The sequence below is a fragment of the Amphiprion ocellaris genome, chromosome 19, assembly GCF_022539595.1.
Source record: "Amphiprion ocellaris isolate individual 3 ecotype Okinawa chromosome 19, ASM2253959v1, whole genome shotgun sequence".
NCBI lineage: Eukaryota > Metazoa > Chordata > Actinopteri > Pomacentridae > Amphiprion > Amphiprion ocellaris.
In genome coordinates this window covers 20,999,071-21,023,864 of record NC_072784.1, presented here as the reverse complement: position 1 = coordinate 21,023,864, position 24,794 = coordinate 20,999,071, and the positions used below count along the sequence as shown (strand labels likewise).

The following is a 24,794-nucleotide window of genomic DNA, read 5'->3' as shown; positions in this document are numbered from 1 at the left end:
TCTTAACAGCAGATCACAAGGCATTACTGTAGTCAAAAATAAAATGAGGGAGGGAGAAATCATCCCACTGTGGCAGACAGTGAAGGATATATTTATCAGTCATATCTAAACATGTTGATAATTAGATTGCTTTACATTTTTTTGGTGTTCAATGCTTATAGCGATTTCTTAGATTTACTTTCCACACGTGTTTCTGGTATCAGTTACAATTTTCTGATACATACATCATAAGTCCATTTTTAATGTGTTAAGACACTGCTTTTGGGCTTGGGCATTGGTCATTGCAACTGAAAATACATAAAAGTCTGCCTTTCCCACCATTTGTTTTTAGCACTGGCAGAATTTACATCCATAGCCTCTTTCTTAGAACTGATTAGTGATGAAACTGATAAGTAAAGCTGTTACAACCTAAGCTACAGGATGCAAGGAGAAGATAAAGTCTCTGCTTACTCTCAGGCTCTTTTTGTTGACACAGACTTTCAAGTTTATTTTGAGATGTGTATGTTGCATGCACAGGATTAAACAGCTTGATTGACATGTATGATAGCAACAATACAGTAGTCTGTGGTTGTTGCTGCACTTGACATTACCTTTTTGGTTGCTTTGAGTTTGCTTATGCATTTGCTGTGTTGTATGTGTGAACACTCTCTTTGAAAAATGAAGTTTTACTTACAGCTTATGTTATCGTTCAGGTCAAGATGTTACAGCACAGTTAAAGTCAAACTATGCAAAGGCCATGATACTAGCATGATTGAAATTTCCCTTTTCCATGGATCAAACAATATGTTTAAACTGGTGAAAATGTACTTTTTAGATTTCAAATATAGCTACGTGTCCTATGTTTTTACCTTTGAGTATGTAAAGATGTATTAGAAGGGTGTGGCTTTACTAGTCACTTTAGACAGTTAAGGCACTGCTTGCCAGAGGAGACGTGTTAGGGGCCACCCTTCTTACTCAGAGAAGTCAAATACCACCGTTTTGCCAAAGCTGCTTGCACCCTGGTTAGACGCACAAGGTGTCCTTTTTCATTGGTATCACTTAAGTAATAAATACCAATAGACGTTTATGAGTTTTGCAGTTAAAAAACTGCTGTGGGAGGATGCTGGAAGAGAAGTGGTGGAATAAGTCACAGAACTCACTCAGGAGATTGAGCTTTGTGTCCTGTATGGGACCATTTTTTCCACTTAGTTTCTTTTTGTTTTGTTTTTTTACTTAAGTTTCCACTTGGTGGTTGGTTAAGTTTAGGCACCAGACGTTTTGGTTCAGTTTAAGGAAAGACCATGGTTTGGGTAGAGGTTACCTATGACAACATTAGGCACAAGATTAACAGCTTCTTGCCTGAAAAGGAGCAATAAAGACAAGAGGAGCAGACATCATTTTGCTACTTTCTCATGGCATCTACTTCTGCAGGTCTGACAGACTACTCTGCATCTTCAAAAATGACACTAGAGGGTACCCAGTGCATTTTAATGTGACGCCAAGGGGTCCTGCATTGGTACGTGACGAGCTGGAAATGAGACTGTGGGTTCTGAAGGACCACAAGATGTCATTGTAACATGAATGAAGTTAAAGAAGGAGCGATCCCAACATCTTGGTTTCTTGAAATCAAATTGTCAGTTGCTTTTGTGGTCTTTCTTAGTAGCAGATCACCACATTACTAGACTGTATGCATCTATTCTGACTGAACAGCATAAAAATGTCTCTACAGAGAGATTCAGCCTGCTATGTGTATGCCACTATCTGTGTTTTCTAAGGCATCACATTTTTAGGACAAAGAGAAAAATGTATTACAGTATTGTTGGCATTAGAATTTCCATTGAATATGACCTTCATTTACTTAGACTATGGAAGCAAAACACTTCTTAGGTTTTTATTGACCTTGCTGCTGTGAGGAGACTGAGGTATTTGGAAAAAAAACTTAAGGCAAAATATTGATTCCAGATTTGAACCAATACATTCTGGGCTCAATAATCCTATCTTCATTTTGCTTTCTCTATTAAAATGTTGTATACACAACAGTGAATTATTTTCTGAACCTGATGGAACTTTAAATATATGGTTGTGCGTTTACTATGAAACTAAATCAGATTTTACCATGGGCATGTGTAAATAATCTGATGACTGCACATATGTTCTAAAAGGGTAAGGTGATAAAGTCTGATCAAAGTGGAAAGGCATTTGCCAATTTTGTTCTCATGTGTCAGTATAAATCCACATCATGGACTTCTTCAGACTTCAGGGTCAGTTGGACACCAGAGACACTACAGACATGAGTGCTACTGTCCCCTTGTCTTGAAATGGCCCAGCCACTGTGTTAGCATAGAAAACACCCTAAATGACATTTTTTCAACTTGAAATTCAATGACTTATTCTAAGGTGACCCCAACATTAGAAAAAGTGAAACACTGTATTTGTTTATATTTTCATCAAAGCTGTACATCACCAGGGTACAAAGATTATCTTCAGGTAAAGGTAAAGGTGTTGTAAAGGTGCTGCAGATGACAGCACCACCAGTTCTCTCTTTGCTGAAGCCATGAGTGCAGATTTCAGTACCCAGCAGGTCATAGATCAGATTTTTTCACACATCCAGGAATAACAAGAAGGACTGTAAAACAAATACTGTGCTGCACATGTGACAAAAACATTTGTAAAGTTCATGCACACACACACTACTGACCTACAGGTGCTAATTAGAGTTTAATATGTTCTTCATATTTTTGTTCCGCATCTATTATTTTATTTTATTCTTATTATTGTTGTAGGTTATGCACCATGTGGGTGCGAGCAATGATTCAAAAGATGTGAGAAGACTAGTATTTTGTAGTTGTTTTGTAATTTTCCATTCCATTGTTTCCCTTCAAAGATGCGTTTCAAGCTACTTTCTGCACATTTCTGTTACTTTCTTAGGATATACAAGTACTATCTCTTGCTAAACAAATAATGTTTACACCTGTGCAGTACCTTTAGCAACAATAATAGTGATGATGAACCTCTACTTTAGTGAAGAGAACAGTTAAAACATGTAAGATGCAATAAAAACGAGTGGTGTCCACTGATTAAATAAAGTCTTTTTGCCTTCTGAAGTGAAAAAACCCAGACATTCACAAAGTGTGTGATACCTGACAGATTGGTTCTTCATGTAAAATAGATTTTTGAGAATTCAGTGAAGCTGCTCTATGTTAGAGGCACAGTGGAGGTGGGTCATTTTTGACCCTGAGGACAAGGGAAGTGCACAGAATCTTAAGACAACATGAGTGTTAAGCATGCATGTTATTCAGGCACAGATGAGAACATTAACACTTTGAAACTAACTGATGATTGAGGAAAATCATCTCTTTGACTTTTCCTTCCAAAGTCTGTGCATATTTATCTATGTTATTGTTTTTTTGTTATTGTCAAGCTGAAACTTCAGGTTAACGTTGACTCAAACGACCAAAATTATGTTCATTTGTGAAATGCAGAGTGGGGTTTTATCTACTGCATGTAACATAACTGAACAGCTACAACAAAATGAAACATATAAAATATTAATATATATTTTTCTAAATATGATATTTCATTCCTTCTTGTGGCATGAACGAATCAGCTAATGGTTTGAGGGTTATTCATCTCAACATTAGGAGTCTTGTCTCTGAAATGGATCTTCTCAGAGCCTGGGTTATCACAATCAGAAATAGAAAAGCCTTTACTGCCAAGTGAGTACACACAAGGAATTTGATATGATTTATAGAGTTGCAGTACTACACAAACCAAATATTCTCACTGTTTCTGAAACATGGCTACACAGCAGGATTTGTGGTGATGAATTTTTAAAAAAATGGATGATTGTGTTCTGTTTACAGCTGCTTCTAGAGGAGGAGGGGTGGTTGCATGTTTCTGCAAATCTTGTTACTGAGTTTGTCATTCCTAAGGTAGCGCAAGTTAATTTTGAATGTCTTTTTATTGATGTCATTCTTCAGGATTACAAACATTTCATTATAGGTAATATTTATAGGCCCCCCACTGCTCTGACTGACTCATCTAGTGAATTTCTTCAGAAATTCAAATCTTAAATTTGTCCCTGCTTCCTTATTCAGTTCCACCAATATTAAAATGTGCTACAGTAATCCCAGTTTTCAAAGGTAGAGACACACCTGGTTTAAATAGTTATGGACCAATTTCTATTATTTTTATAATAGCAAAAGCTTTTAGGAAATTATCTTTAATTAATGATTGCAGTACATCAACTTGCTCAATATTTTATCTCTATTCCAATCTGGCTTTAGATGAAATTTCTCCACTATCACAGCTCTTCTGAAATGTACTGAGTATGTGTTATCATCCTTTAAGAAGGCCAGCTGTCAGTTGGGATTTTCATTGCTCTTTTTAAAGTCTTTAATATAGTCAACCGCTACCTCTGTTACGATTTCCAAAGGCTCAGGTGCGGGAAATGAGACGTCAGACCATTTCAACAATTTAACAAGATTTTATTGAACAGAAATTCAAAAATAGGACTATAACGATCACCGTGTGACCGGCTGATTAGCCATCATGCCATACAGCTGTGGGGGAACTAATGATTGGTTTGGCCGTTGCAGCTGGGGGTTCAAATTGATTGACGGACGTAGCTCCAGTATACTCCTGAATACTCCTGGATAGACTAGTGTTCTGTGGCTGCAGTGCAGAGTCTTGCCGACGGTGTCCTGGTTTAGCGGCGGCGTCATGCGCTTGTAGGGTCGGACAGCCGAGTTTTGCCTCTGTTGCCTTGTCGTTTTGCTTGTTTATTTTGTTGTTTCTTTCTTTTAGTTTGTAGTCGTTTTGCCTAGTTCTGTATCAGTTTGCTTGGTTCGAGTTTAGTTTTCTCCCCGTGTGTTTATCCTTAGGTTGTTGTGGCTGTGTTCTCTAGCTCAGTAGTCAGGTTTCTCCCCTCCATAGCTGCGTAGGGCTTGTGTGACTTCCAGTTTTAATAACTGCGTTTATATCAACATTAGTGTTTTGTGTGCTGAACATGTTTTTGTACCAAAATAAAAATTGTATTTATATTTTTCTAAACACGCCTCTGTATTAATTTGTGCATGTACCTGTGTTTAGTAGGGGAAACCCTCTGTTGAGAGGCAGGATTGTTAACATTCTTAGGGTGAAAGTCCCGAGGTGGCGTTGTCGGTTCTGTGTTAAAAGAAACCGGAAGACCCTCACCAGTCCTAACTTGGTTACAACCGGAAGACTACAACCGGAACTAGGAGTAACTACCGGAACAAAGGTACTCTGAACTCAAAGAGACACCAATTGGCGTGGAGGAAAACTACAGTAACTTTAACTAACTCACGTTTGGGAATTACCTAAGCAAGAAGTTTAACATAATTCAGGAACGTCGGAAGAATGAAGAAACTCTGAATTAGAATCCTAGAGAAAACAGAACAAATTCAAAAAGCTAACTTTAGCGACTAGACAAAACAGCGACATCAGAGAGCTCAAAAACACAGTACTTCTATCTCTGAATTAGAAACGAGGAAGCTACAAGAATGGATTGTTTGGCTGCGTGAACTACTGGATCCTCGGACTGGGCTTAGCTTTGACTAAGGAGCTGGCTCTCCAGGGAGGGGGAAAACAGGCTGGAATCCTTGGATGCAGTGGGGGGTCCGGATGGTGTGGGTTTCCAAAGGTGTAGAGTGGAGGAGCTGCAGCAGCAGATCAGACATGAGGGACGCCAGAGGAGAGAATCCGCACAGGTGAATTGGCCTAGGTGGAGAACGGAACAGCTGGGGAATCGTTACGGAGATGGACTTCAACCGAACACTGTGGTGACCAGGAGGAATGAAGCAGGAGTGGGAGGACCAGGTGCTGGAACAGAGGAGAGACAGCCAGGATTAACAGAGGTAAGTACAGATAAAATGACTTTAAGGCTGGAGTGAACGTGCGCAAGCTGTTACTGGGTTGTATCACGATCCGGCACTGAGAGGTGAGTGGCGTCAGGTTATATTGTGAGGCAGGTGAGGTTTGATTGGCTGCCTTCCTCCCGCTCCTGCACCAGCAGATGATTATTGAAGATAGGGAACACCTTGTCACTGCAGCTCCGCACACACCTGAGGAGAGAGAGAGAGAGGGGCGGAGGGAAAGGGAGAAAGCACTATCTGGTCCTGGCAGCCGCAGGCCTGACAACCTCTGTTCTTTGGTCTAACTCAAAATGCTCTCTGGTTTAATACTTCTTATTTTTCCTTTTTTAGGTTACTCAGCTTGATTGTTTTAATTGTGAGAACAAGTGGTCCACAAGGCTCCACTCGAGGGACCTTCCTTATTTCATTAATGACCTGCCTCTAATAAGTTCACATTGTTCTCTTCACCTTTATGCTGATGACACTGATACTTACATCTCCAACTCTGATATGTTAGAAATTCAGAATTCTTTACCATCCAGCAGCACATTTCTCTCTAGAATACCTTGATAGTCATGAGATTTCATTGTACCCTGCACAGATTCAAGACACCCTGTGCCAGATGCAGCAAAGCAGCCCCAGAACATAACAGAACCTCCTCCATGTTTCACAGTAGGGACAGTGTTCTTTTCTTGATATGCTTCATTTTTGTGTGTGTGAACATAGAGCTGATGTGCCTTGCCAAAAAGTTCCAGTTTTGTCTCGTCTGTCCATAGGACATTCTCCCAGAAGCTTTGTGGTTTGTCAACATGCAGTTTGGCAAATTCCAGTCTGGCTTTTTTATGATTTGTTTTCAACAGTGGTGTCCTCCTTGGTCGTCTCCCATGAAGTCCACTTTGGTTCAAACAACGACGGATGGTGTGATCTGACACTGAGGTACCTTGACCTTGGAGTTCACCTTTAATGTCTTCAGAGGTTGTTCTGGGCTCTTTTGTTACCATTCGTATTATCTGTCTCTTGCATTTGTCATCAATTTTCCTCCTGCGGCCACGTCCAGGGAGGTTGGCTACAGTCCCATGGATCTTAAATTTCTGAATAATATGTGCAACTGTAGTCACAGGAACATCAAGCTGCTTGGAGATGGTCTTATAGCCTTTACCTTTAACATGCTTGTCTACAATTTTCTTTCTAATCTCCTGTGACAACTCTCTCCTTCGCTTCCTCTGGCCCATGTTTAGTGTGGTACACACCATGTCACCACTACTTGTAACCCTATAAATAGGCCGACTGACTGATTACAAGTTTGTAGACACCTGTGATGCTAATTAGAGGGCACACCTTGATTGAACATATCCCTATGGTGACATTATTTTCAGTCATTTCTAGGGGTACCATCATTTTTGTCCAGGCCTGTTTCATGAGTTTATTCTTTAAAATAATTCTGTTAAACCACAGTTCAAAAGCAATGTCTGATTTTCATTGGTTCATTTTCATAGATTTTTTTGTTTATTAGTACTTTTGTCAGATTCAAGTTATTTCTGTGACCATTGTGGGTTTTTCTTTCATTAACCGAGGGGTACCAACATATTTGTCCACGTGTGTAGAACTTTAAATGTAAGCACAGGAGATTCACCTGCTTGGCATTTCTGCCTGTCGCACCTCCACCGATGCCATTGTGCAGGCTGCAGAGTTGTCAACCGGGAGCCACCCTTCTTTGATGTTTCGCCCCATTATTCCCGGAACATCTCGGGGTGGTGGGGCAGCGGTAGGGACGTCTCCCTACCACTCCCTGCAGCCTGCTTAGGATCCTTTTTTTCCCCATGCCTTGTCCTTCCTCCGGAGCCAGAGCCACAAGCTTCCCTGCTCTGCCTCCTCCGCCAGATCTCGGAGTGCCCGCTTCCTTTTGGGACCTGTTACTCCCAGAGTTTTCAGGAGCTGCTGAGTGGATGTCCGGTGAAGCTCCTGCACCCGACTTCCACTGGGAAAGTGAAAACTTTCCATCCAGCTTGCCGGCACGTGGCTGACAGTTCCGCATACCTCTCCTTCTTCCTCTCATATGCAGCCTCCATCTCTTTTTCCCATGGGACAGTCAGCTCTACCATGATCACTGTTCTGGCAGAAGCTGACCATAGCACAATGCCTGGGCGTAGAGATGGTGTGGTGATCTCTGGAGGGAATTTCAGCTGGCGGTTGAGCTTGGCTGCTAGCTGCCATTCACCACCTAGCAATAGGAGGGAGCGCCCGGCCTTGTGTGTGTGGTGCTGAGTCTCTCTCCCTTGCCTGACAAACTGGATCCACTTCGGGGCTCTAGATGTACCAGACCTGTTTGCTTCCAATCTGCGGATTTCCAGTGTCTCTGCCAGCTTGCGCAAGACCTTATCATGCCGCCATCGGTACCTGCCCTGCGACAATTCAGTCTTGCGGCCGGAGAGGATGTGCTTCAGGTTTGGGTTTGAGATGTTGCAGAGCTGGCAGGGTTCTTTGGCGCCATACAAAACCAGGAAGTTCCAGGGACTTGGGAGTAGGTCGTAGGTGGCCCTGATCCGGAAGCACAGTCTTGCCTGGGGTGTCCTCCACATGTCGGCCTAAGTGATGGTCCTGTTAGTCACAGCCTCCCAGGTGGTCCATCTTCCTTGTTGTTGTTGGCTCACAGCTGTGATCTTAAAGCCTTCCTCTTCCATCCTGACAACTTCAGAGATGACCAGATCTTTCCTCTCCTTCCTGGTGGCTTTGGACCATCTCTTTGGTGCTGCTCCCCATCCTAAGCCCAATCTGCCCTGTTGTGTGGAGCCAACAATTTCGTGGTGTTTTAGTTGGTCTATGGCTTGGTCGACTGCTTGAGTTATGTTCCACTTGTGTCCTGTTCGAACATGTGGCTTAGCACTTTGAATGGCTGGGTCTGCTGAGTCTCTTAGTTCAAATAAGAGTCTCACCTTCTCCTTTTTGTACCTCATGCTGATTGACTGCAGTGGAAGTTGTAAGGTGTATCTGCCAAAAAGTGCTGTGGTGGAGAAGCATTGAGGAAGGCCAAGCCATTTCCATATGAAATTGTTGGCTTTTCCCTCCATTTTCAGGACGGTTGTCAAGGTGATATCATTCAGTTTCAGAGACCACATCAGGCATTGGTGTAACGTAAACTGGTAGCACCAAACTTTGAATTTCCCTGGCGGGAAGCACTGGTTGATCTTGTGGAGCCCGTCCTGAAGTTGGGTTGTGATGGTTGCAGCCATGCTCTTATCTGACAAGTCAGCTGTGTATAGTCTGCCAAGGCTCCTCATGGGTTCTTCCACCAGTAAGGGAATCCTTTCGCCATCCACAGTAAAGAGGGTGTTGTCGTTCCTCACTCCCTTTCAGATCGACAGGCTGCGAGACTTTACGGGCTTGATTTTCATGCGGGCCCGTGTGAGCAGCTCCTCTAAGCGTTTGAGGAGTTTGGACGTGCAGGCTGCTGTTTGGAGGAGGGTGGTGACATCCATATAGGACCGTATGGCAGGAAGCCTTTGACCTGTCTGAGATCTCACTCCTCGGGCCATCTGCCTTCCTCCTGTCAGGATTACCTCAAATGCTGCTGTGAAGAGGATAGGAGAGATGGCGCATTCCATTGCTATACCCTTCTCCAGCTGGTGCCAACCAGTAGAGATATGCTGGGTTGTATAACAGACATATAGGTTGTTAAAGTAGTTTCCCACTAGGCCCTGGATACATGATGGAATGTGGAAGAAGTCAAGGGCATACGTAATGAGCTGGTGGGGAACTGATCCGAAGGCGTTCGCGAGGTCCAGCCAGACAACACGGAGGTTCGACTTACTGCACTTAGCTGACTGGATCTGCTCCCAGATCATCGCAGCGTGTTCCACGCAGCCGGGGAACCCTGGAACACCTGCCTTCTGGCAGCTGGTGTCAATGTACTTGTTTGCCAGGAGGTAGTTGGTCATGCGTCTGGCCAAGACGGAGAAAAAGATTTTCCCCTCCACGTTCAACAGGGCGATGCCTCTGAATTGCTTGATGTTTTGGAAATCTTTTTCCTTTGGGATGAAGGTAGTGACTGCTTTACACCAGGACGATGGGATGGACCGGGTTTTCCAAGCAACCACCATGAGTCTCCAAAACAGTTTGAGGAGTGTGGGGCAGTTCTTAAACACCTTATATTCACTGTGACGTCTGCAATATTCCTTCATCTCAAAGAAGTTGGACACTGCTCATTCCAAACAAAGCCCCTTCTGATAGGGATAATCTTCCTCTGTAAGATGTATTACCCATTTTTGTTGTTTCAGGACCTCTTTTCTTTCTCATTTTAACACAATCTGTGTATGCCTTTAATTTGGATGGTCTCTCAATTATTCTTCTCTTCAAATAATTTACTCAAACTGCTTCAGATGACAATGTATTTGTTGTATTCTTGGTCTTTGTAATTGGTTTCTTTTCCTTTGGTTGCTGAGGTTGGGGGGTGGGGAAGGGTGAGTGTGTGAGCTGACTGTAATGGTGTATCTGTAGTGTTTGCTGTACAGTGTTGTGTTTGAATTTGTTTTCTATTTTGTGTTCTTCGGAACCCTATGAAAATGAGATGCTCCATCTCAAGGGGCTATCCTTTCAATTAAATTCAAAATGTCTGATATTACCAGGTATGAAACAATGGAGTATGGATTTGATGTGATGTGTCTAACTGCTCTATAACTTGTTAACCTGATTAAACTCCACTCAATTCTGCTGTAGTGTTGCATCCATTTTGCATCAGAAGTTACAGGAAACACACAGTAAATGCAATTGACTAATATTGAAAAGTTTTATTGAAATGCTGCACTGTAAATAGTATTCAACAGATTGTTCATATTTTATGAATTCTGTTGAACAGTTTCATTTAGATGTGGTCTCTTATTCAGCAGACTCACTCTGCAAAAAAGAAAAAATAGAAAATTGTTAAAGTTTTAAAGGATATTTGGGGCTTTAATTTATCTTTAATAAGTATTTAAAGACCCCGTCAACCTGCATGCAGCTGTTTACATGACTTCAATTATGTGAATTGCTACCTTTCCAGCATCACGGCTCTTGGCTCTCAGCTTGTTGACCTGGGACTCAGCAATGTCAGCACGCTCCTGAGCTTCCTCCAGCTCATGCTGAACCTTTCTGAGCCTGGACATGTGCGTGTTGGCCTGTTCCTCCTGTGAAATGATTGCAGTGACATTGGCTTGATTACAAAACAGCTATTATTTGCAAAAAAAGGAAAAAAATAAAGATTAGTCACTTAAATATTCACTTACAGCCTCCTCAGACTGTCTCTTGTAAGCTTTGACTTTGAGCTGCAGCTTATCCACCAGATCCTGAAGTCTGGTCATGTTCTTCTTGTCCTCCTCAGTCTACAAGGATAAAGGATTGTAAGTAAAAGACAACTCATAGTACTGTGTTTTTGTAGTAAAAATATTTACCTGGTAGGTCAGCTCCTTCACTCTCCTCTCATATTTGCGCACTCCTTTGACAGCATCAGCTCCACGTCTCTGCTCACCTTCAACTTCAGTTTCAAGCTCACGCACCTGTAAGGTGATGGTGGTTAATTCATGAAAATGGAATGAAAGCATATACTTTTTCCTAATTCTTACAAAGCAAATAAATACTGGTAAATTTATTCTACTCCTTGAAAGTTTAATTGGCATTCTAAAAAATGCATTTTTCACAATATATAGTGTATACCCTGGATTCCAGTTTCTGAAGCTGCTTCTTGCCACCCTTCATGGCCAGGTTCTCAGCCTCATCCAGACGGTGCTGCAGGTCCTTGACTGTGACCTCCAGGTTCTTCTTCATCCTCTCCAGGTGAGCGCTGGTGTCCTGCTCCTTCTTCAGCTCCTCAGCCATCATGGCAGCCTGAAATGATTTAATGTTCTCTGTGTAATTCATGATCTATAATAGATATGACCATATCACTACATGGAAATAGCCAAAAAGATAAATACATAGAAGAGTTATAGACATAATCTCACATCAGTGATAGCCTTTTTGGCTTTCTCCTCAGCATTCCTTGCTTCCTGAACAGCATCATCCACTTCACCCTGGACCTGGACGAGGTCAGACTCCAGCTTCTTCTTGGTGTTCAGAAGGCTGGTGTTCTGAATGTTAAAAACAGTCACAAAAAATGCAATACTTATTTGTCGTGTAAAGAAAATCCCATTTGTTTATTCATTAGGTAGAAATAAATACATTATTTTTTTTTTGTGAATGAATAAAATCCAACCTGAGAGTGAAGCAGGCCGACACGCTCACTAGCATCAACCAACTCCTGCTCAGCCACTTTGCGTCCTCTCTCGGTCTGCTCCAGAGCAGCTCTCAGCTCTTCAATCTCAGCCATCATCAGACCATTCCTGCGCTCCACCATGGCAACCTGCTCCTTCATGTCTTCCTGTCCTCTGACGGCATCATCAAGGTGCAGTTGAGCATCCTGAGAACAAAAAACCATTAAGGTTAACCTTTATTATTTTCAAACAGTTTGTTTTTTATTTTAATTTTAATTCACCAATCACAGAAAACTTACCTTGAGCTGTCCCTGGACGTTCCTCAGTTGTTTCTGGGCTTCAGCAGCCTGCCTGTTGGCATGGCTCAGCTGAATCTCCATCTCATTCAGGTCTCCCTCCATCTTCTTCTTGACTCTCAGGGCATCATTCCTGCTCCTGACCTCAGCATCAAGATTGCTCTGCATGGAGTCAATCACCCTCTGGCTGTTCCTCTTGATCTGTTCCATCTCCTCATCCTTCTCTGCCAGCTTCCTGTCGACCTCACCTTTGACCTGGTTCAGCTCAAGCTGAACACGGAGAATCTTGGCCTCCTCATGCTCCAGAGTGCCCTTTAAATAATTTTAAATTCTTATATTAAAAGTCACTTGAAATAATGCTTCACTTCACTTGATTTATTGATATGATTCAGAGAAATCCACTTTATTTAATTTGAAAATATATTACCTCAGCTTCCTCCAGTGCAGACTGGATTTCAGATTTCTCAGTCTCAACAGTCTTCTTGGCTTTTTCCAGCTCATGGATGCTCTTTCCAGTCTCACCGATCTGCTCAGTCAGATCTGAGATCTCCTCTACAATACAAAAAAATCAGTGAGAGGAATTTGACTCAATGTAACCATTGTATCAAGGAAATAGTTTATGCGTTATACCACAGCAAAAGCTTATGAACAGCACATGTATTTGAATTTGTTAAATTTGTTGCTCCTTTAGCAGAATTGCTGAAGGAGCAACAAATTTAAATAGAAAGATTGACATACGTTGCAGGTTCTTGTTCTCCCTCTTCATGGTCTCTAGGTGATCCAGAGCCTCCTCATAGGAGTTCTTCATCTTGAACAACTCGGTGCTGAGAGAACGAGCCTCCTTCTGTGCTCCCTCCAGTTCTGCCTGGCCCTCCTCATACTTCTGCTTCCATTCTGCAAGGACCTAGAAACACAAAGAAGTAGAATATTTTGTCTGGGATTGGTGAAGTCTTGTGTTGAACCTGGTTTTGTTTTTTAATGCAAGCACTGACCTTATCAAAGTTCCTCTGCTTCTTGTCAAGGTTGGCAGCCAGAGCGTTAGCTCTCTCCACATCAATCATGAGGTCCTCCACCTCACCCTGCAGCCTCTGCTTGGTCTTCTCCAAAGAGGCACACTTGGAGTTCACAGCCTCAATGGATTCCTCAGCCTCCTGCAGGCGCTGGGCAAGCTTTTTCCTGTGGTGAGCAAAGAGTTATCTTTGCTCATATGTACATACTTTCACAATAAACAAGATAAATATTAAACAAACAGATTTAACTGGTGATTTTTCTGATATGGAAAGGCAAGGGGTTTTATTTACTTGGCCTCCTCCAGCTCCTCAGTGCGCTGGATAGCATCAGTCTCATATTTGCTTCTCCACTGAGCCACCTCACTGTTGGCCTTGGACATTCCTCTCTGCAGCTCAGCCTTGGCCTCCTGCTCCTCCTCAAACTGCTCTCTGAGCAGATCACAGTCATGGCGAGCTGACTGAACACCATGGGCCAGGGCATTCTTTGCCTGTTGAACACACAGTCTATGTCAGACAACCCAGTGCATGTTACATCAAAATGCTTTCGAGAAAAAATTGTTGAAGTTGAATCCCTAACACACCAAGTCAGGGAGCAATGCCTTGGAGTAACGCTCTGGAACTCTCTACTTAATAACTTTATAGTGAACTGTAATGGTATAGAAGGAGATATAAATTTTTCATACCTTCACTTCTTCCTCAATGTGCCTCTTGAGCTCCTCAATCTGCTGGGTGAAGGCCTGCTTGCCTCTGGTCAGCTGGGAAACAAGAGCTTCCTTCTCCTCAAGCTGGCGAGAAAACTCACCTGATAGAGCGTGTTTAAAGGTGATATTTATCAAAAATGATCATGACCGTGTTTCATAGCTAGTTTTCATTCCACATCACTTACCATTCTCTGTCTGAAGTCTGGCCCTCTGTGCATTGATGTCGTTCAGTTGGCGAACATTCTCGTCATTTTTGGCCTTCAACTCACTCAGCTGGTCCTCAAGAGTTCTGCACATTTTCTCCAAATTGCCCTACAGAAAGAAATTGTGATATATGTAGCGCATTTCGAGTACAAAGCTATTGATAGATTCATTTGTGACAGTTCATGTCGTTTCTGTGCTTGATGGAAGACAACCAGATCACTCACCTTCGCCTTGGCAACAGCCTCCATGTTGCTGGAGAGATCATCAATCTCCATCTTGTACTCGCTCTTCTCCTTCTCCAGCTTCTGCTTGACACGCTGAAGGTTGTCGATCTGCTCTCCCAGCTCTGCAACGCTGTCAGCCTGCTTCTTGCGGAGAGCTGCTGCAGTAGATTCGTGCTGCAGGGTTGACTCTTCAAGGTCACGACGCAACTTCTGGAACTCAGCCTCACGCTTCTTGTTCATCTCAATCTGAGCAGCTGTTGCTCCACCAGCCTCCTCAAGCCTCTCACTGATCTCCTCAAGCTCCCTGGAGAGATCAGCTCTCTGCTTCTCTACCTTAGCTCGAGCAGCCCTCTCAGCCTCAATCTCCTCCTCCAGCTCCTCAATGCGAGCCTAGAGTTGATGATGGTTCCATCAAGAAGATTTAGTGACTTAAACATGCTGTTTTAGAATGTGAGATATTTGTATATAGGTAAAATAATGATACCTGGAGTTCCTTGATCTTCTTCTGAAGCTGAGCACCAAGGGACTGTTCATCCTCAATCTTGCTGAGGAGCTGACTGGTCTCAAAGTCCTTCCTTGATGTGGAGAACAAGATGGAATTTACCATCATAATTCATACTGTTGTTGGAGAGTAATATGTGAGGTCCTGAAAAGACAATTGAAAACCAAAAGAAATAAAAACCTACTTCTTGATTTTCTCCTCAGACTGCTGCTTGTCATTCTCCAGATCCATTATGGATTCCTGGGCCAGTTTCAGATCTCCCTCAAGCTTCCTCTTGGCTCTCTCAAGGTCCATGCGGAGCTTCTTCTCCTGCTCCAGTGAGCCCTCAAGCTGACAAATGACAGGCAGTAAGAGTTAATTTCAGGCATTTAAGTATCTATACCATGGATCATTTATGTTCATGCAAGGTAAAACCATAAAGTCAAAACAGTTGTTTTCTTACATCGTCCACTTGCTGTTCCAGCTTTGTCTTGGCCTTGGTCAGAGTGTTGACTTTGTCTTCCTCTGCCTGGAGGTCATCCAGTGTCTGCTGATGGCTCTCTTGGAGGGCTTTCTTCTCCTTGGTCAGCTTGGCAATAGACTCATCTTGAGTGGCCATTTCCTCTGTCAGGTTTTTCACCTGAAATCATGTATAAAGTTTAACATCCGTCTGAAGCATTCATTTAATTAGGGGAGAATAACAATGTGGAACACTACATTTCTATGTAAAACAATGTCAAAATGAAATGAACCTTGTTTTCTGTGGCATGTTTCTCCTTCTCCACTTTAGCCAAGGTGAGCTCCAAGTCATCAATGTCCTTCTTCAGCTCAGAGCATTCATCCTCCAACTTCCTCTTCTTGGCAGTCAGCTCAGCATTGATTTCCTCTTCATCCTCCAGTCTCTCAGTTGTCTCTTTGAGTTTGGCCTCGAGCTGGATCTTGCTCTTAATGAGCCCCTCACACCTTTCCTCAGCATCCGAGAGATTCTCAACTTCCTACAATCCATGTAGAACAGACAATAAGTTAATTGCTAAATATTTTAACAGGGTGATATAACACATACTGTCTAAACAATCAGAAGATGATGCAGTTATGTGACATCTTTATATCCCACCTATATGGGACCACCAAGGTGGTCAGTAAGTGATGCACACGTGATAAAATTACACTTGGTTTGGTTTGATACTTACTGCAGCCACTTGGAGTTGCAGGTCATTCTTCTCCTGCAGCAGGGAAACCATCTTCTCCTCCAGCTCCTTCTTCTTGGCCAAAGCAGCAGCCAGGTCTGACTGCATCTTATCATAGTTCTCCTTCATCTGCTGCAACTCCTTCTCAGTCTCAGCACTCTTCAGAAGAGGTTTGATCTTGAAGTACAGCTTCAGCCATGGCCAGTTCTTCACATTCATGAATGAACGGATATTGTACTGGATGGAGTAGATAGATTCTCTGGAAGAAAGAACAATCAACACAAAATTAATGTCACATTTACTGTCTTGCAATGTTGTTGTAAAGGGGAACAATATCACACAGTATAAATGCCTGTGTTTTATTATTGTCCTACCTCCTCTCCATCATCTTTACAAACTCCTTCCTCATGACATATCCTCTGCAGAGAGCTTGAGTCATGGTCACCAGTGAAGCCAGTTTCTCATCTCTCATCTCCTCAAGGGTACCCAGCAGACCAGCTTTGAAGAACACCTATGGTGTCAAATCAGCAGACTCAGTTGTCGGTACACATAGATACAACTGGATCTGTTTATAACCAAAGTCAATACTGTTGGTGTACAATATGTACCTTAGTGTGTCCAAACTTGTACTGAGTGTGGTCCACATCAATGGAGCCCAACAGCTTCTCTGAAGCTTTCTTGTTGTCAATGAACTGTCCCTCAGGGATGACACTGGCATTCAATACTTTGTATCTGTAAGATATGATGATATAGTTACTTATTTTGTCCTTGTTGTCTTCTCAGTCTTTACCATCACAATACCTTTGAGATCATCATGAGTTACAAAAAAAAAAAAAAAAAAGTTTTGCCACCTCTGCTTGAAGTCACCATAGAGAATTCTGCTGGGGAAGCCCTTTCTACAGATTCTGATGCCCTCCAGCACACCATTACACCTCAGCTGGTGGATGACCAAGAAGTTCTCCATAAGACCTGAGAGATGGAAATTCATAGTTTAAAGTACAGCATTATTTTCATTACTGTGCAGCATACTGTAAGACTGTGGCCTTCTTACCTGGGGTCTTTGTCTCATTGGGAATCAAGCAACGGACAAAGTGAGGATGGGTGCTCCTCAAGTTGGTCATCAGTTTGCCCAAGTTCTCCTGTAGCGTGGTAGGATGAGACAATAGGTCAATATGATTTAGATATGATATTTTTCAATTGTTTTCCCAATATGTGAAACTATACATACTCTGAAAAGAGCGGACACAGTCTGGAAGGAGCCACCCTTCTTCTTGCCACCCTTCTTGCCACCACCACCAGAAGCCTCTGTTTGCCAAGACAATGAATATCACGATCATCACCACAAAGCAGTAATCAACTTATTGTCAGGAATAAATCATGTGTAACATACACAGATTCATGTCTGCATCTTCAAACTTATGGCACCTCATTGACATGATAAACTGCATTTAGTGATTACAGCTCTATCACTTACAAGCTCAGTTCAACTATTCAAATCACTGTACCAATTAAAGAAAATACCATAATTTGTAATATTATTTAAAGAACATTTCTACAGTGCCTTCAGTGTAAGAATTTGTCTGCAATATCTATACAACTCTTGACTCTGTTCCTTCTCAGATTTAGATTTATTTATTCTTTTACTGTCTGTTGTTGCTAGGCACTGCTCTCTATACACCAAGTCAAATTCCTTGTATGTACTCACTTGGCAATAAAGGCTTTCTGATTCCGATTCTTATTTCTTACCCTCAGCTGAGGCATGGGATGCATAAAGGTAGACCAGCAGTTTGTTTGCAGACTTCTGGTAGAGCTGAACAACAGATTCATTCAGTGGGTCCTTGTTCTTGTCCAGCCAGCCAACAATATTGTAGTCCACTGTACCAGCATAGTGAACCAGGGAGAAGTGAGCCTCAGCTTTGCCCTTTCCAGGCTTTGGCTTCTCAAAGGCCTTGGTCTTGCCAAGATGCTGATCATGCAGCTTGTTCTTGAAAGTTGTATCAGAGGCCTTGGGGAACATGCACTCCTCTTCAAGGATGGAGAAGATGCCCATTGGCTGAGAAGAATTTACAATTCATGTTAAAAGTTTCCCAGCACAAGCAACCATTTTAGCATCCATCAAGAAATGTTTGGTTCCGTACCTTCTCGATAAGCTCAATGCAGGCAGCCAAGTCCATACCGAAGTCAATGAACTCCCATTCAATACCTTCTTTCTTGTACTCCTCTTGCTCCAGGACAAACATGGTGTGGTTGAAGAACTGTTGCAGTTTCTCATTGGTGAAGTTAATGCAGAGTTGCTCCAAGCTGTTGAACTGTAATTATAGAAATAGGTCTAATATCATGGCAAAATAGGATTGATCTTTTAAACTGTTCCATTATCTCAAAGATATTTCAACTGCTCACATCAAAGATCTCAAATCCAGCGATGTCCAACACACCAATGAAGAACTGTCTTGGCTGCTTTGTGTCCAGCATCTCATTGATACGGATGACCATCCACAAGAACATTTTCTCATAGACAGACTTGCACAGAGCACTGACAGCATTGTTGACCTAGAGGAAGAGATTTTAGCATTGAAAATAATCACAGTAATATGCTGAATTCAAAATGCTAATATTTCAAAAAAAACTTGAGGCATCAAACTTTATTTTCATTACCTGTGGGACAGTCTGACCTTTGGTGACCATCTCATTGCCGACTTTGACTCTTGGGTAGCACAGAGCTTTCAGCATATCAGCTGAGTTCAGGCCGAAGAGATAGGCGATTTTATCAGCCACTGAGGCAAAGACAGAATATATGCACTAAATACCCAATACTTTGATACATTAATCTGATACCTGTCTTCCACGTCATGATACTTGTACAATGTCAGTTATATTATTTTATCAATTACCCTCAGTGCCATCAGGCTCAGCCTGCTCCTCTCTCTGCTTTTGCTTGAATTTCATGTTGCCATGATGCATCACAGCACCGGTCAGCTTGTAGATGTTGATTTTCTCTTCAGCGTTGAAACCCAAGATGTCAATAGCAGTCTGCGTTGCACAGGAAAGAAAATGACTTGTATTGACATTACAAAGTACAAGTATATATTAAGTGTAAGTCTAAAAATTAATGTGAAATGTGGTTTTACATCTGTTGCAATGAACTCCTCCACATCATTGATGCTCTTGACAGTGATTTCACCCTGACTGATCATTGGATAGTCATAGGGGTTAGTGGTGATCAGAAGAGCCTCTGGAAGAAGAGAAACAAAATTCATGACATTTTATTTTTAAATGTTGTTAAAAGTTTAAGCACAACTTGTGTGCCAGCATACCCAGGAGCTCAGGCTTGTGTCCAGTCATCAGCTGATAGAAGATATGGTAGCTCCTCTCAGCAGACAACTGGAAGGTGACACGAGACTTCTCCAGCAGATCTAAGAATTACAAATGAAAGTGTGGAAAACTGTGGTATTACAACACTTTCTTGAAGCTAAATCCAGAGAATCTGCCATCTTTCTTACATTTCTTCTTTCATTGTGTTGCTTTTCTCATTACTCCAGTGATCGCAGTCTAACTTTATACATTGCATGTATAAAGTTAGACTGATTAAACACATTTATTTTGGAACGAACACTATGATTTACCCAAGGGTCAAAACTCACATGTTTCAATATCAGCTGAAGCCAGCTTGCCAGAGGAGCCGAAGTGGATCCTGATGAATTTACCCTAAACAGTCAGATTAATTACTAGCATTGTATTTTTTGAAAACGGTAAGAAAACGTGTGTTACTTGATGACTTACAAAACGAGAGGAGTTGTCATTCCTCACAGTCTTGGCATTACCATAAGCCTCCAGCAGAGGGTTGGCTGCAACAATCTGGTCTTCAAGAGAGCCCTGCAGGAGAAGGTGTGACTTACATGAGCTGTACATGAATGTAAACTTTTCTCTGGCATAATCTTCCCTCTTAAACAATCAAATTTACCTGCATCTTGCCAGCTGTTGCCTCAGCCTTCTTAGCTCCCAGAGATGCAATTGTTGCAAAGTACTGGATGACACGCTTGGTGTTGACAGTCTTTCCAGCACCAGATTCTCCGCTGGGGAACAAGAGACACATTGTCAAGTTTCAGCTTCATGATCATGAAGTTTACAAATCTTTAACATACAAGTTTGTGTTATACTCACGTGATCAGGACAGACTGGTTCTCACGATCTAAAATACAAACATTCATACTTCACATGAGTTCCATCATCACTTTTCCTTTAATAATTGTATATTTAGTTAACTATTTTGTACTTAGTAGTAACTAAAGCATATGTTTGAGGTAATTTCTTCCATTAAATTTGTGCCAACTTTATTAGCAATTCTGATCTTACCAGTGAGCATGAACTGATAGGCATTGTCAGAGATGGAGAAGATGTGGGGTGGAGCCTCAATCCTCTTTTTGCCTCTGTATGCTGCTACACATGTAGCGTCATACACGGGAAGCCATTTGTAGGGATTTACGACAACGCAGAACAACCCAGAGTAGGTCTGTCATAGTAGAGAGTGAATAATATAAATACATCACATTTGAACATATAAAGATCTGGATGTTAGTTTAACAGTTATAATCAAAGTAAGAACTTACATAGATCATCCATGAGGCGTAACGCTCTTTGAGGTTATACAACACAGATGGCTCGTTGAGGTGGGTCATCATGGCCATGTCCTCCATCTTATCGAACTTTGGAGGATTCCTGGGATGGATCTCATCCTCTTTTACAGTGATACTCTGAATAGGAGATGCAGAAAGGTTCTGTCTATGAAAGATTTCATATTCTATCCATTTGAAAATGTGTTAGTAATAACAGATATAGAACATGTAATAGAAATAATAGGTATTTCAAATCATTCACCAACCTTTCCCCCATCTGTCTCAACTGTGGCTTTGCCACCCTCCTTTTTGACTAGTTTACCCTTGAGATACATCTCATCATTATCGGGCACAAAGAAGGCTGTTTTGGCATCAAATGGAGCAGTCTGGGCCTCAATCCTCTCCCTTTCTGGCTTCCGGAGGTAAATGGCCGCCGGGCCATACTGCTCCATCTCCGCGTCTGTGCTCATGATGGCACTTTAATGGACACTGAAAATATGAGAAGTTCACACAAAAATCTGAAAGTTATCCTAGAACCAACATTTGACAGAATTCTGTCAGCTTTTGTTTTATAGAATTTACCTCTGCTGATGCGAAACAGAATTCCTTGGTATCCTGTGTATGGCACAGTGCTACAAAATAAAAGTTTAATGTTGATCAATATCAGTTTTTATATCAAAGATTTTGAAAATATATTTACCATAAAAAACTAAAATCAAAACTGTCTAAGTTAAGGAATGTAACTAAAAAGAGAAACACTGATCATGTGACTTATTAACAATATTGTGGAATATTAATGTAACAGAGACATAGCATAGGGACAGTCCTGCACTCACCTGTCTTAGATGCCTGTCAGTTAGAGCAAATGGCCAGAGCTGCTGTTTTTATATACAACGACTCTGCTATCTCAGCAAATGCACCCTACTCGGTTTGGTCAGGAATGCTTGACACCTTGTTGCTTGATATTGATATGGTCACAGATAAATTAACAATCATGTTTCACTCTCAACATATATAATTAACATTTTACAAATATATATTAAAAATGCAAATATGTTTTAGTACTGTATTGGAATTATTAATACTCAAGAGCAGTGTTAAGTGAAGCAAGTATTAACATTTTGTTGTTAATGCATTCATTAAAAAAAACAGTATGACACAATCAAGCACAGTATCACTTTTAAATAATTATATTTCATTTATATTCAGTGGATATATAATCATTATATACATCATCAATCATTTTAAATGACTTAAATTCCTGTATTGTAACACAACATAAATGTTTAATATATCAACATAATCTTGACAGTTAATATGCTTCGCCTCTGTCTTGTTAAAAAAAACATGACAGTGTTATTTGACTGATTTATTGTGGCACTTGATTGAGCTTGTAAGAGCTGAGTGTTCTAGCAATGTCCACAGAATATCCACTAGTAAATTACAAAAGTGCATAGAATTGTTTGTGGTCTATTCGTTCCAGAAAATCTAGTGGGTGAAATCATTTAAAGCTGACACAGTTTATAGCTGGGATATGTGTGCCCTGTTCATTAATATCACAGCCAGAAACAAGTGCAGCCAGTAATGAGTTTTAAATTTGGAGAGGTGCTGAGATGCCTCTGGTGTATAGTTACAGGACTTGCAAATCTCAGATATCTGAAATAAAATTGGCTGATGGACTTTCCATTAACATTTGATAAGTGTTAGACTATCTCTTGGGAACGGACTTTAAGAAGGATTGCCAACTCAGATAACTTAACACCATTAGTATTTTTTCTGTAACAAAAAGGTTCAGTTTATGATTTTAATTTCTGACACACAGAGCAAGTGGCTGACTAATGTTTTAATTACAGGGAAAGTCTGGGATCATATCCAGGATCAACTTTCACTTCCAAGTTTTGCATGGACTTGGCTTATTATTTGTTATTTGTCATCTTACCAGCAGATCATGGGGTATTACCACGGTCAAAAATAAATCCAGGGAGGGAGCAGTGATTCATGTTTGGCATATATGGAAGAATATATTTATAGGACACATTTAGATATGTTGTTAACACATGTCAAAAGTTTAAAGATATTTATTATCTCAAATGATCTTTCCCTCCCTGTATTTCAGTAAAAAGTATCATGCCTCTATAGATAAGGTAAGGCCATAGCCAGCCAACAGGCAAAAATGTTTTGCACGTTTTTTATAGTTCATCTCAGGTCGGGTAGAATTGCTAGAAAAGTGCAGAGCAGACAAATTGCTAAGGATGTGCCACAACCAAACTAGGAAAATGATCAACTTGCTCCACTTGCTTTAGCCTGGCATTAAAGAAGAGTTCCTGACAGATACAGTGGTCTAGTGCTTTGCACAGTGTGCAACATTAAGGATTTACTTGCACTAAAAGTGACTGCATTCCTGAAAAAATGGGAACAATGAAGGTTCTATATTGCCCCCTTAATACTATAAGAACAGATGGAATCCCTTTTGTTTTCAGTTTTAGCCTGAGAAAAATCCCAAAATTCATTCAGTGATAGCGCCACAACTGTACAGTCAAGATGAAAAACCTCAGGCTTGATGGATAAGAGACATTTGGAAGAATTTTAAAATAGAAAGTCTCTTTCAGAACAGAGGGAAACTTAAAAATGCTCAGCAAAGACTCACATTTCTATTTCCACTCTCTATTTTCACCTATGTAGAGAATAAACAACAACCGTATACTATGGAGTCTGTAAGCCTGTTCAAAAAATTCTGACCAGCATCTGTATGAAACTTTGATGCAACAGAAATGAAATAAAACAAATACTACATAATTTTAGTTATAGTAGTACTAGGATGAGGATGACAATATCTCAGGAACTATTAAAAATAAAAGCCTGAAATTTTCACTGTTACTTCTCATCATGCCATATAGTGTCCAATCTGTTACATTGGACAAGTAGATCAAATAGTCTCTGATTATTGTTGCACTTAATTATAAAATATTAACCAAAGAAGTCAATTAAATGATACTTTCATTACCATAAGTACTAACAAGGCACTATATTACAAATAAAAGATACAGAATACTTTCTTACATTAAATATTTGGTCACAAAAATGAAAAGAAAGTTATTCAATTTGAGCTTTCACAATTGATCAAGCAGGGATGACAAAATGTTGCCAGGCAACCTAATTCAAGCAGAAAAGGGTTCTGGGGTTTCAAAATTGTTCTCCAAATCTCACAAAGAAAGTATATGTTTGTTTGTTTGTTTAATATGGACATATTTTTGGACTCCACTTTGTAGACATAAAACTTTAGTTTGAATTGTTATGTAGTTTTGTACATTTTCTTTCGTAATTGTTCCTGCATTATAGCATCATCAGGACACGTGTTCAAAGATGGAATTCCTCTGACTTATTTTTCAAATATATTTCAGCCTTTCCATGAGCAAAAACTATTTCATCTATCTGTTCAATATTGCAGACTCTGGATCTGCAATATTGTCGATCTGTGGATCAATGGCATGGCGAGAAATAGTGGTGAAAATGACAGCTGTGTTCTTTAACAGTTTCTGAAATATTCTTAGCTAAAAACATAATCAAATTTCAAAGCGCAAAAAAAAAAAAAAAAAAAAAAAAATTCTGAAAGACCCATCCAGCATAACATTATGACCACTGACAGGTGAAGTGAATAACACTGATTATCTCTTCAACATAGCACCTGTTAGTGGGTTAGATACATTAGAAAGCAAATGAACATTTTGTCCTCAAAGTTGATGTGTTAGCTGAAAAAATGGGCAAGTGTAAGGATTTGAGTAAGCTTGACAAGGGTAAAATTGGGATGACTAGACTGCCGCTCATGTGGGGTCTTCCCGGTCAGCAGTGGTCAGTATCTATCAAAAGCGCTCCAAGGAAAGATCAGTGGTGAACCGACAACAGAGTCATGGCCAAGGCTCACTGATGCACATGGGGAGCAAAGGCGACCCGTCTGGTCCAATCCAGCAGATGAGCTACTGTTGCTCAGACTGCTGAAGAACTTAA

The 24,794-nt window shown here is 41.0% G+C and overlaps 1 protein-coding gene across 2 annotated transcripts in view; it reads right to left on the bottom strand.

The window, feature by feature from the left end:
- LOC111580733 (myosin heavy chain, fast skeletal muscle-like) overlaps positions 1-21,675 on the bottom strand; it is a 34,267-nt gene extending 12,592 nt beyond the window's left edge. Inside the window, exons 1-41 of one of the 2 annotated variants that reach the window (XM_023288601.3) lie at positions 21,626-21,675; positions 21,372-21,421; positions 21,056-21,278; positions 20,784-20,927; positions 20,530-20,686; positions 20,338-20,365; positions 20,138-20,249; positions 19,957-20,049; positions 19,818-19,881; positions 19,491-19,589; positions 19,305-19,408; positions 19,068-19,206; positions 18,832-18,950; positions 18,577-18,726; positions 18,315-18,485; positions 17,923-18,229; positions 17,405-17,481; positions 17,228-17,315; positions 17,028-17,145; positions 16,785-16,908; positions 16,551-16,687; positions 16,180-16,435; positions 15,742-15,984; positions 15,453-15,629; positions 15,195-15,340; positions 14,993-15,083; positions 14,509-14,898; positions 14,266-14,392; positions 14,063-14,181; positions 13,671-13,867; positions 13,362-13,545; positions 13,108-13,273; positions 12,797-12,921; positions 12,373-12,681; positions 12,076-12,279; positions 11,825-11,950; positions 11,538-11,708; positions 11,276-11,380; positions 11,111-11,206; positions 10,880-11,011; positions 10,622-10,742 (exon numbers count right to left, since the gene is read on the bottom strand). In XM_023288601.3, the coding sequence (XP_023144369.2) occupies positions 10,725-10,742; positions 10,880-11,011; positions 11,111-11,206; positions 11,276-11,380; positions 11,538-11,708; positions 11,825-11,950; positions 12,076-12,279; positions 12,373-12,681; positions 12,797-12,921; positions 13,108-13,273; positions 13,362-13,545; positions 13,671-13,867; positions 14,063-14,181; positions 14,266-14,392; positions 14,509-14,898; positions 14,993-15,083; positions 15,195-15,340; positions 15,453-15,629; positions 15,742-15,984; positions 16,180-16,435; positions 16,551-16,687; positions 16,785-16,908; positions 17,028-17,145; positions 17,228-17,315; positions 17,405-17,481; positions 17,923-18,229; positions 18,315-18,485; positions 18,577-18,726; positions 18,832-18,950; positions 19,068-19,206; positions 19,305-19,408; positions 19,491-19,589; positions 19,818-19,881; positions 19,957-20,049; positions 20,138-20,249; positions 20,338-20,365; positions 20,530-20,686; positions 20,784-20,927; positions 21,056-21,259 (5,817 nt within the window). In that variant the 5' untranslated portion in view covers positions 21,260-21,278; positions 21,372-21,421; positions 21,626-21,675 and the 3' untranslated portion in view covers positions 10,622-10,724. Of the gene's footprint in view, positions 1-10,621; positions 10,743-10,879; positions 11,012-11,110; positions 11,207-11,275; positions 11,381-11,537; positions 11,709-11,824; positions 11,951-12,075; positions 12,280-12,372; positions 12,682-12,796; positions 12,922-13,107; positions 13,274-13,361; positions 13,546-13,670; positions 13,868-14,062; positions 14,182-14,265; positions 14,393-14,508; positions 14,899-14,992; positions 15,084-15,194; positions 15,341-15,452; positions 15,630-15,741; positions 15,985-16,179; positions 16,436-16,550; positions 16,688-16,784; positions 16,909-17,027; positions 17,146-17,227; positions 17,316-17,404; positions 17,482-17,922; positions 18,230-18,314; positions 18,486-18,576; positions 18,727-18,831; positions 18,951-19,067; positions 19,207-19,304; positions 19,409-19,490; positions 19,590-19,817; positions 19,882-19,956; positions 20,050-20,137; positions 20,250-20,337; positions 20,366-20,529; positions 20,687-20,783; positions 20,928-21,055; positions 21,279-21,371; positions 21,422-21,625 lie in introns of those variants that run through there. The other variant, XM_055005313.1, reaches the window with a different exon arrangement.
- Positions 21,676-24,794: the final 3,119 nt, after the last annotated feature.